Source organism: Pelodiscus sinensis, chromosome 19, assembly GCF_049634645.1.
Source record: "Pelodiscus sinensis isolate JC-2024 chromosome 19, ASM4963464v1, whole genome shotgun sequence".
NCBI lineage: Eukaryota > Metazoa > Chordata > Testudines > Trionychidae > Pelodiscus > Pelodiscus sinensis.
Window position 1 is genome coordinate 19,353,072 of NC_134729.1, and position 11,412 is coordinate 19,364,483.

At 63.0% G+C, this 11,412-nt stretch overlaps 1 protein-coding gene across 1 annotated transcript; it reads right to left on the minus strand.

The window, feature by feature from the left end:
- Nucleotides 1-1,296: 1,296 nt before the first annotated feature.
- On the minus strand, nt 1,297-11,312 carry DDX49 (DEAD-box helicase 49). Its single transcript, XM_075902863.1, has 13 exons — nt 11,128-11,312; nt 10,249-10,372; nt 9,069-9,154; nt 7,931-8,052; nt 7,072-7,259; nt 6,658-6,798; nt 5,813-5,888; nt 5,410-5,486; nt 4,895-4,992; nt 4,349-4,423; nt 3,500-3,588; nt 3,049-3,120; nt 1,297-2,500 (listed from the first exon to the last, which is right to left on the minus strand). The coding sequence occupies exons 1-13, from the start codon at nt 11,240-11,242 to the stop codon at nt 2,327-2,329; spliced, it is 1,437 nt and encodes a 478-aa protein (XP_075758978.1). The 5' UTR covers nt 11,243-11,312; the 3' UTR covers nt 1,297-2,326.
- Between the last annotated feature and the right edge of the window lie 100 nt (nt 11,313-11,412).

Genomic DNA, 11,412 nt, shown 5'->3' on the forward strand with positions numbered 1-11,412 from the left:
GGCTCTGCCCTATGCCGCCCTCTTGGAGTGGGCTCAGCCCTCGAGCGTCCTGCCCTGACCCTGCGCCAGGGAGCCTCCTGGGAGGGACGAGGCTGCAGGTCCGGCTCCATGTGGCTCTCACCCAACCCCAGTGCAGCCTGCAGAACAGGGGGGCTGTGCAGGCCCCAGCGCCCCCCCCCCCCCCACCTCTGGGAACCTCCCTCCCCCCGCCTGCTCTGCCGCACGGCACCGGGGAGGACGAGATGTTTGAGATGCTGAACTGGCCTCCGTCGCCATAGCAACCAAACCAGGGAAGCCCTCAAAGCGTGGGGGGGGGGGGGGGGAGAGCCGGGGCTGAGTGTGGAAGGAATTGAGCGTGCAGAGCACGTGGGAGCCGCGCAGCAGCTGGAAAAGGGGGGGAGGGGGCACCCCACACTGCCCCAGGTCCATGACAGCCACGCCCCCTGCCGGGGAATCGCTGTGCTGGCCGGGGTTTAGCCCCGAGTCCCTCCCTCGCCCAGCCCAAGACACGCAGCTTCCCCCCCCCCCCGCCTGAGCGAATGGGGGGGGCCTAGTTCCCCACTCAGGCTCGGCTCCAGAGGCGCAGAGCTGGGGGGGGGATTGAAAAGGAGGCTGAATGGAGGCGAGACAAAAGGCCCTGATCAAAGCCGGCTGTCACGCAGCGCGGGGGGAGAGGAGAGAGGCGCCCGGCGCTGAGGCCGCGGCAGAGCGAGCAGGCCCTGGGAGGGGGGGACTGAGCCAGGCAGCAGCAGAGCCCTTGCGGGAGCAGCCTGGCTCATCCCGGGCTGAGGGGTTTGCTGAGCAGCCAGCAGGCGTGGGGCTCCCAGAGCCGGCAGCGCGGTTCGTACCCAGGCAGCGCGGGGGCAGCAGCAGCCACCGGGGGAGCCAGCTCCTCTTCCTGCCCCGGGGAGCTGCACCACTCAGACCCCTCCAGATGGGGCCCCCCTCCCTAGCCCCAGCAGCCGGGTTCACTTTGCGCCTGGGGGGAGCCGCACCTGGGGCCCGGAGGCCAGAGGGGCCCAGGGATGCAGTCCTCGCCCAGACGGGCCCCCCACAGGAGCGGGGCTGAGGTGAGGGCCCCCCCACTGCATGGGATGCCGTGTGCCAGAAGTGCTGCCCTGGCCCCCCGGCAGCAGGGACACGGGGACAGGCCCGCGAGCTCGCTGGCGAAGGGAAACCCGTCTGCGATTTGGGCCCAGCCCCTGAAGCTGGGCAACGGGCACCCGACCCCCCCGCAGCCGCGTCCCTCGGTCGGCGCCGCCCGCCGGGCCAAATCCAACCTCTCCGAGCCGCTGCCCCTGCACAGGAGAGGCCCCCAGGCTGGGACCCCCTTATTTATTGCACGTCAGTATTTCTTGGAAGCAGGGAAGTGACAGAAAACATCCCCCATCGCCCACCCTGGTTGCTGCCAGCAAGGGCGGAGCGCTAGCCCAGCCAGCCACCCCGGAAACCCCTCCCAAGCGGAATCTCTCCCCCGCCAGCCCCCGGAGCACAAAGTTTGCTGCTTCTGGTGCACCTGGTCACGTCCTCCCGCTGGGACAGCCAGAGCCATTCCTGGGGCAAGAGCGCCTGGGAGCGAGACAGACGGCTGCCGCCAGAGGCCACGGAGCAGGGGCCGCGAGGGGTTTGGAACGAAGGCTTACGTGCTCCTGGGGTGGCTGCCGAATCCTGCTGCCGTGTGAATCCCCGCAGGCGCGGGACTGGCGCCGGGGCTGGAAAGCGCCACTCTCGGAAGGGAAGAGGCCCCGAGATGTACGTGTGGGCAGCGGGGCCCGAGGGAGCCAGCCCCAGCGCGGGACAGAGCTGAAATGAAGCTCCGAGAGGCCTGGGGGCAGACCGGCTTCCAACAGGGGTGATGTGAATTAGGAGGTTACCAGACCTGCCTCCCCTTCCCTCCTCTCCTCGCAGCCCCAGCTGGGCCAGGAAGCCAGGGCCCCGCTCAGAGATTTTGGAGTCAGACTCGGGAAGCAGCTGCCGATCTAACCCGGAGCAAGGGGCCAGCACCAGCCCTGGGAAGGGCGGGAGCAGGTGAGGAACCGAGAATCTCCGTGGCCAGGACCAGCTCACCCAGTTTGGATCTCTCCTTTGTGCTTGGGGGGGGCGGGAAGGGGACACCCCTGAGCCCCGTCCTGGCGGCAGGAGGGGCCACCAGCCGAGGCTCTGGGCGGGAGGGAGAAGGGAGACGCTGGCAGAACGAGCCTTTTCCCTTCGAACACCAACAGCAAGTCCGAGCCTCCACATCACCCACTCCCAGCTGGAGTCTCTAGGGGGACAGGAGCCCCGGGCAGCAGCTCCCCCGGTCCCCAGCGGTACGTGCCGGGGGCTCTCACTTCTCCGGGGCTGCTCGCCTCTGCTGCCACTGCGCCTTCTTCTGCAGCCGCCTCTTCTGCCGCAGCTGCTGCTTCTCCTGCAGCGTCTGCTGGACCCTCTCGCGGAACTGCTTGTTCTTCTTCTTGATCTTGGCCAGCTCCGCCTTCCTCTTCGCCTCCAGGTCCGGGTCCTGCACGGGCAGACGCCGAGCAGCTGACAACAGGCCGCCCAGCCCTGCCTGCCCCAGCTGCCTAGAGATCATGCGCCCGGGTTCCCTGGGCCCTTTACGCATCCTCGCCCACAGGAGGGGGCCTGGTCCCAACAGGGCACCTGATGCCAGGACTCCTGGGCTCTGTTCCAGCCTGTGCAAATCTGGGCACCTCGCCTCCCCTCTCTGCGCCCACTTGGCTTCTCCTAACCCAGGCCTGGCTCTCCACTTTCCTAGCGCTGCCCTGTGCTGACGTTCCCCCCCCCCCCCCGGCTACTCCCCCAGCCCCTCAATCTGCTCCCCCACCATGGAATAATTGTGCGTTGCGCCCACCCTGCTCTCTGAAGCGCGACTGACTCTGGAGAGGGGCTGATGGACCTTGGTTCCCAACATGTTCGGAGGCCTCTCTTCGTCACCCCCCTCTCAAAGCACCCGGAAGCCCCAGAGGGAATGAGGCCGAAGAGGATGGAGGGGCCGGGTCTTGCTCCCTGCCAGGTCAGCTGGCAGGAGTGGTAGGAAGCCCTGCTCACCTTTCCTTCCAGGATCATTTGCTTCCGCTTATTTATTTCCTTCTTCTCGTCAAAATCAGTCGCCTCCAGTTTCTGCCAACGCAAATCACAAAAGCGGGGTGAGGTGCCAGGCCCTGAGCGGGCTGGAGAAAGGCTCCGAGGAGGGTCGCAGGCCTGGGCAGAGCCCCGACGGGCTGGGCGCCTGGCAGACCCTTGCTCCAACGCCCAGGCCCCCGGCATACTGCTGAGGCCGACGATCAGATGACGGGCCCACCTTGGAGATGGGGAGCGACAGATCTGGGTCCCTGCCCAGCAAATTGCAGGAGACGAGCTCCCGTCCTGCACAGCCCTCCCCCGGCAGAGGGAACAAGACCCGGCTCGCCCCACCGCCGCAGACCGACACGGTGAGTGGGGCAGTGCGGCTGTACAGGAGGCCAGCTCCCGGCAGGGCGCCCCACGCTGGGCTACTTACGATTTCACACTCCCTCCGGACCACGTTCACCTGGGTGAGGATGTGGAGCACGGCCCGCTCCTCCACCGAGAACTCCTGCAGCTTCGTTTCTAAAACGGAGACACAAGACGGGCACGCAACTCAGGGCCTGGCACGAGACCGGGGCCAGACCCTCTGCGGGGGGGGGGGGGAGGGGGGGGGGGGAGCCAGGGTTGGTACGGACCCAGAGCGTGCCAGGTAACTCCCCTGGCTACCAGCCCATTCAGCATCACTGGGCATCCCACAACCCCCAGAATGAGCACCCTCCCTACTAACCAGCGTTCCCACACGCGGAGCGCTTGGCTGGCTGCCCACAAGAGATTCAGGTGCCGCTCGGCTGATTGGCAGGGCCCCCAGCTAGGTTTTGTGTCGATGAGTGGTGCACATTCACACATACGCCAGTGCAGCAAACAAAATGCATTCTGCACATGGATGGAAAAAATTAGGTGCGGAGGCCAACGTTCCCTCTAATCCCGACAGAGAGCCGGGCCCATATCATGGCAGCTTCAACTGCAGCCAGGAGTCTTCCTGAAGGAGCGTTGCCAGGCGCTGCTAACAGCCGCCACCTCCCCTCTCTGGGGACAAGGGGCCCTGTGGAGGCAGCTGCTGCTAGGCCCTCTGCAATCCCATAGGGTGCAGGGCGCGAGTAGCACGATGTGAGTGCAATCGGGGCTGCACCCGCCCCAGCAGCGAGCCCGGGGGAGGCTCAGAGGGATTAGATTTGCCTCGGCCGCAGGACGGGGGAGGGAAGCCGCTTTTCAGCTCCCAGGATGGTTCTGGGCCCGAGAGGCCGTGGCCACAGCCCTGCCAGCGCGGAAGCTCTCCACTTACTGATCTGCTCCTCGATGGCATGCACCAGGTGGATGTCGTACTGCGTCACCAGCGTGATGGCGAGCCCGTGCCGGCCTGCGGGGGAGAACCAGGTGGCGCCAGTGACCAAAAGGCTGACAAGCAGCGAGCCCACGTTAGCCACAGGAAAGGGGAAGAGCAGAGGGGGGAGCTAACCGGCCCCCAGCCGCCACATAGCAGCTGACGCCAGGTGCCTTATGGGGGGGGTGGCAGGGCACCCTGGCTCAGAAGTTCACTCTGCTCTCCGAGGAGGGGCCCAGGCAACAGGAGGCAGCGCAGGGAGCGGTTGTAGGCGGACGCTGGGTCAGTCCGATCTGACACTGACTGGACAAGAGGGGCTTCCAGCCAGGCGAGTAGGTGAAATCCCAAAGGCCTGTGAGGTTCCCCCGGTCAGCCTGGCGGTCTGAGGGTCCCTCCTTTCCGGTCATAAATGCGCCGAGGATGGGGGGGGGGAATCCCGTCAGCGGGTCTCTGCTTTGAACCGGGGCGTTACCCGCCACGTCCCTCTTGCCGGCTTTCCTAGCTCACCTGCACGGGCCGTCCGGCCCACCCGGTGGATGTAGATTTTCGGCAGGCCGGGGGTGTTGTGGTTGATGACGACTTGCACGGTTGGAATGTCTAAGCCCCTGGAATGCAAGCGAAGAGAAGGGGGCTGGGGAGGCGGCAGCAGGGCACCCCCCGTTCACAGTGCTCCCCCGCCACCTTCGGAGACCCCCCATGCTCCCAGGCCCTGCCATGACCGGCCCGATTCCAGGGACTCGCCCACTCCTCGGAACCACAGACCCAGACAGCAGCCTGCCATTCCCCCCGGGGCTCAGGCAGCCCCTCAGCCCACGAACCCGCAGGCTCCAGCAGGGAATGGACCGAGAATCCAGCTACTGCAGGTGCACGAGCGACCTCCAGGGTCTTCCCTCACCCTGGGCCAGGCCTGAGGGGGAGAATCCCTGCCTGAGCCCCCCTCTCCAAACCCCAGCCACAGCCCTCGGGTGGTTCTGCTGCTTAGGAACCTCACCGAAGCGTTAACCCCTCCCCCCTTCTCCTACCTGGCAGCCACGTCCGTGGCGATGAGGATCCTAAAGACGCTGGACTTGAATTTGGCTAAGGCTGCAAAGCGCTGCTTCTGCCAAGGGAGGAGTCTGGGTTAGGAGCCGGGGGAGGCGCACGACCCACACGTCAGGGAAAACAGCCAGACGCTGCGGGCGCCCGTGACTGGACTTGAAGGGCGGGCGAGGCGTGAGGCACCTGGACCCGGGGGAGTTCCGAAGCCAGCCCGGCACCCGCCTGCCTTGTGCTCAGCAACGAGGCTCTCCGAGCAGAGAACCGGGGTCAAAAGCCAGAGATCTCCCGAATGTCTGGGCTCCACACGGAAGAACCTGAGCCCCCTCCATGCCACGGCAGAGGACACGCACCCTCCTCCTTGTACCCCAGCCCCACCGGCTCACTCACCTGCCTCATCATAGAATGCAAGGCCACCGAAGGGAAGTTGAACTTCTTCAGCATCATGTTTAAGATCTGGCAGCTCCTTAGAGAGGAGACGTTTCCCCGTTACACCCTTGGTCCCCGGAGAAGTCCAGAGCCTACAACAGAGCCTCCGGGGGGTCCAGGTACACAGCGGCTCAGCTCGGCTCCCCACGCCACGCTTGGCACCCACTCGCAGGCGGACATAGGGCTGTTTTTTAAAGGGGGGGAATCCAGGCTCTTCGAAGAGCACGGAGAGATTTCCCGTTTCCTCTGGGACAGCACGTCTTGGGTCAAACCCTGCGACTGGACTCGCTCACAGGGGGGAGGTAGGGGAAGCAATCACACACTGTAGCTGTAAGGGGCCTTGAGAGGGCAACGAGTCCCTCCCTCCCCCTAGCCAGGGAGCCCCAGCTGGGCCCAATGCAGCCGGAGCACCGAAGGGGCCCCGGACCCTGCACCGTCAGGACTAAGCGGAGACTTGGCCCTTCCAGTTTGTGCTACGTTCTCAGGAGCTGTGAAAGGGCTCTGACCCCGCTCACCTCCCTACTTGCAAGGGGTCCCTTATCCTGCCTTCCTAACCTAGTGGGGGAGCCAGTTCCATGCCTGGGGGCAAATGGTGCTGGTTTGGGGACGCTCCCGGGGGGGGGGGGGGGCTCAAACCCACAACCCTTGGGTCCCCAGGCAAATTCCTATCCCCTAGGCCACGCCAGAACCCACCCCACCCCAGTTCTGCCTGGACGAGGGGCGCACGTAATTGGTGGGGAGTTTGGGCGCTGAACTCCCAAAGCCCAAACAGCACCAGGGCGACCAGCAGGCGGCTTCCGACTCACTTGCAGGTGCTGGTGAAGATGATGATGGACCAGTCCTCGTGCTCGTCCTGGAAGGTCTGAATTAAGTGGACGAGGTAGGCGTCCTTGACTTTCTCCGGCACGAGCAGGTAGCGCTGAACCAGCTCGTCCACAGTCCGCACCCTGTTTGGGAGGGGAAGGCCCCATGAAGAGGCATTATCCTGAGATGGGCCAGATCTGGGGGAGGTGAAGGGGATGGGGGGAGAGGGGAGGACGAAGCCAGGCACAGGAAGCGAGGTTCAGCAAGTGCCCCCCCGCCCCACCTAGCAGCGCAGGGTGTGACTGGGACACTGGGGCGAACGGGGGGGAAGGGAGACACCGATCCGCTGGAGCGCCGCCCGGAACGCTGGCTGCTGGGGGAAGCCCAAGACTCTGTCGCACCCTGGGGAGACTTACTCGGCCTGAGACTCCCAGAAGAAGGGCTTGTTCATGGCGAGGCTCTTCAGCTCGTTCAGCGTGTCCGTCAGCGTGGCACTGAAGAGCAGCGTCTGCCTGGTGGCTGGAACTGCCCCCAGAATCACCTCCAGATCCTTGGTGAAGTCGGTACAGCCCTGCTCCAGCAGTCGATCGGCTTCGTCCAGAACCTTCAACGGGCAGCACAAGCCAGGCTGAGGAGCGGCAACCCCTAGCAGAGGGCCTCCTGGCCTCCCAACCCAGCGCTAAAGCCCACTCTGTGGCCAGGGCGAAATCACCGTCTCTCGGCCTCAGTTTCTAGAGAGCCCTCCCCGCCTTGCCAGCTGGGTGTAAGAGCAATCCATCTCACGCTGTTATGTGTTAGCGCCACATGGGGCCATGACCGAGGTATGGCAGAGGACTGGGCAAGGGAGACTGTTTCACAGCGATGAGGCCTAACACAAGTTTCCCCGGACAGATTTTGAGCCCCCAAATGCTTCACCATAGCTAGTGGCCGCCCCAAACTCAGCGAGGTGACTACACAGAGGGATTGACGTGCGACTGACGCGGCAGGTGACAGGCAAGACAAGAGAGGGGCCTTTGCATGATGGCAGGAGAGTGACTGGGCGCAGAGAGGCTGTGTCCACCAACGCAGGCGCCCTCCGTCAGTCAGCACCCTGATACCATGGTGAGGGGCTCCTCACACGCGCCATCAACTCATTCTCTTGCAGGGCCCCTTCTGGGACAAGCCGGCCCATTTCCACACCCCAGCAGCTGGAAACGTGGCTGTTCGGCTAATGGAAAACTCAAGCACGTCGGCCCAGCCCAAGGTCCCCCCGCCGCAGCCGAAGAGCTGCCTTACCAGGAACTTGATCTTTCTGAGGCTGAAGGTGTTGGAGCTGCGGAGGTGATCGGCCAGCCTTCCAGGCGTGGCGATGACGACGTGAGGCTTTCGGGAGAGCTCCAGAGCCTGGGCCACCATGTCTGGAACAACACCACCAAGGGGGCTGAGCTATGTGCTGCCTGGGCCCGGGCGAGCAGCCAGCCTCATCCTACACCACGTTCAGTGCCCTTAAGTCGCACCCACCACAAGGGGAACAGGGCACGCCCCATCTCACAGGGCTGGACACTAAAACTGGCACCACATAGAGGAAGAAACCCAGGACACCACTGTGAGAAACAGGTTTCTCTTAAACGCATCTGCTATTTCGGCCTTTTCAGCAGCCCTCTCCAGCTACGTAATGTTGCGAGGGGACAACACACAAAGCAGGATTTCCAAAGGCGCGTTTGAAAATCCCAGCCTGAGCAAACTGGAGTGACGCTCGATAGCGTCGGTCTGACACCTCCTAGGCTACATCTATATTGTGGCAGGTTTTCGCAAGAGGAAATGCAAATCTCGCACTCATTTGCCTTTCCTCTTCTGTGTAGACGTAGCCCTAGGCAGAGCACAACAACTTCCTGGCAAAGAATGTAGCGTCCAAGGGAGAAAGTCTCACCCACCAGGCGTGACAAGGACACTGCCTCATTCCTAGCGAGAGACCGGGCCACAGTGGCACCCAAATGCGGCTTAACTGGGCAGTTCACTAAGAGGCACTTGAGGGCTTCTGTTTGTTTCTTAATGAACAACAAATCACACAGCTGGCAGCCATGTCTGCTCAGAGTGTCCCCTCAATGATAAAGGACACCAGCAACAAACCCTTAGTTTAGCCCTCCCCTTGTCGTTGCTGGGAAGGGACCGCCATACATTAAATCCAGAGAAATCTGTTAACGGGTGAGAATCGCTATATTTTGGTCCATTTCAGGTGAGTATAAGGCTTTCCTGAAACTAGACAATTCCACGTTTGGGAAAAGCGGTTTCCCTAAAACCGCCTTCTCCCCCAGTCGCGGCACAGATTTCAGAACTGAAACGGCCCAGCAGCCCCCCTTAAAGCGAATGAGAGACTTAACGAACGGCGCCTCGTCTTGGCACAGAGGCCGGTTCTTAACCAGCGCGCACATACCCATCCCGCCAACGATGATGCAGTCCTTCAAGCCAAGCGGCTTCCCCAGAACCCGGAACTGTTCAGCAATCTGATAGGCCAACTCCCTGGTGGAGAAAAAGAAGGGAAAAATTGGACGTGGAAAGAGCAGCATCCGCCCGTGTGTGAGCAGTACCTGACAACCAGCTTCCTAGTGAGTACTGGGCCTGCCAAGGTCCCCAGAGCTCAGTGAAAAGGTGGTGGTCCCAGATACCAGCAGCTGTTAAGATCCCCCAATCTAGGGCAAAAAGGACTAAGGTAAAAAGGAAACTAGTTGGAGACCACAGTTGGCCTGAATTAACAAATGCAGCCCAAGGAGGAGGGTCGTGCACCTCCGAGGCCAAGAAGGAAGCTCCTGCCACCCCAGCGAGGGCTGAGAAGTTCTCTGATCCTGAGGGGAATTCTTTTGGGGGAGGCTGAATTAAACGAAGAGAAGTGGATCCCAGCAAAGGGGACCATTGCGGAGGCAGCTTGTTAAACCCTTCTCCTGCGATCCAGAAATTATTGAGGGTTACGCTGGCAGGACTTGGTCCTAGCAGGATGGGCACTCTGGAGCAGCACTGCTCCAAACTCCGGTGCTCAGGATGCAGACAACCAGGAATGCAGGGAAATGACAGCAGCAGCAACCAGGAAAGTTGTTTGCCCAACATCTGCTGCCCTTTGGCAGGTTAAAAAAAATCTGATCGAATGCCGTGGTTATATTGCAGTCACATGGCAGGAGATCAGCGACTAGAGAATGAAAAGACTGGGCTTGTTTACCACAGAAAGCCATAACAGGGTAAGATTAAAGAATATAGAACAATTCAGACACAGCACCCATCTCCTGTCTTGGTCTGAACATTGAAACTAGAGAACGCTTAAATATTCGGCATAAACACTTTAGGGGAGGGAGAATATACCAATCCACCTCCCTTGTACCTTTCTCTGAATCTAGTACTGGCTGCTGTCAGGGCCAAGGCACTAGACATGGGCTATTGGTATGAGTCAATATAGCTATTCCTAAAAGGTCCACACACTCAAAATCCCATTACCAGGCATGGCTGGAGCAGTGACAGATGAAGCTGTCTTCTCCTCTGATGACGGAGTGGCATGGCGAGAATCATGTCTCTCAGGAGACAAAGGGGTTTGTGGAAAAAAACCCAGAGACACGATTCATGCTCACCGTGTGGGCGTCAGCACCAGGCAGAATATACCATAGGGATCCTCAGAGAGTTTCTGCAGAATCGGCAGGACGAATGCAGCCGTCTTGCCGCTGCCAGTCTTGGCGCAGCCCATGCAGTCGCGACCTGCGGATCAGCGGTTCCTGGTTAATGTGCATGGGGAGCAGAACCGGGAGAGCCCCTTCAACCCTCCACCACTTGACCCCGATAGCCAGGGAACATTTTCACTCCAAGACACAGGTGATAACACAGAGTGGGGGGGGAGAGGGGAAAAGAACCAGGGGCTCCACCATGGCAGATGCCGGGGCGGGGGGGAGGGAAGGGGGAGTGCCCAGTGGGGCAGAGACAGAATGGGGCACCCCAACAAGGGAATAATGGGGGGTGGGCCCTCATAGGTTGTAGGTGGATGCCGGGGGGGGCCCAGAGTGGAGAGAGGGGGCGGTCTGGAGGGAGAAGCCCAGAAAGGGGGGATGCCGGGAGGAAGGGGCGGAGGGGGAAGGGAGCCAGAAGCAGGAGGGAGGGAGCAGGTCCGGAGGGGGGAGCCCCATAAGGGGAGATGCGGGGGGGCGGAGGGGGAAGGCCTGGAGGGGAGGTCCGGAGGGGGGAAGGAAGGGGAATGCGGGGGGGGGGGGGCAGAAACGAGAGGGAGGGGGCAGGTCCGGAGGGGGATGCCGGGGGGGGGGGCAGGTCCCGAGAAGAATGCAGGGGGGGGGGCGGAAGCGGGAGCCGGTCCGGGCGATGCCGGGGGGGGGGGCAGGTCCCGAGGGGGAAGGGAGGGGGATGCGGGGGGGGGGGCCGGAATCGGGGGGGGGCCGGGCCGGAGGGGGATGCCGGGGGGGGGGGAGGTCACGAGGGGGGGGTTCCGGGGGGGCTCCCCTCACCCTGCAGGATGGGCGGGACGCAGGCGGCCTGCACCGCGGTGGGGCGGCCCATGCCCAGCTGCTGCGCCTGCTCCGCCAGCCAGGCGGCCAGCCCGAGCGCGCGGAAGCCGGACATGGCACCGGGGAGAGGCCGCGCCGGCTCCTCGCACGCGACGGGCGCCCACTTCCGGCGCTGCCCATGCGCGTCACCAGCCCCGCCCGCTCCCATTGGCTCCCCGCTCGCAGCCCCCCCCCCCCCCGGGAAAACTACCACTCCCGGCGCGCCCCGCTCCGCGCCCACTTCCG

Coding starts and splice junctions, on each gene's coding strand:
- DDX49 (XM_075902863.1), bottom strand. CDS start 11,242: ATGTCCGGCTTCCGCGCGCTCGGGCTGGCCGCCTGGCTGGCGGAGCAG. Junction 9,155..10,248: donor CTGGTGCTGACGCCCACACG/GTGAGCATGAAT, acceptor TTTCTCCACCAG/GGAGTTGGCCTATCAGATTG. Junction 4,993..5,409: donor GCCACGGACGTGGCTGCCAG/GTAGGAGAAGGG, acceptor CTTGCATTCCAG/GGGCTTAGACATTCCAACCG.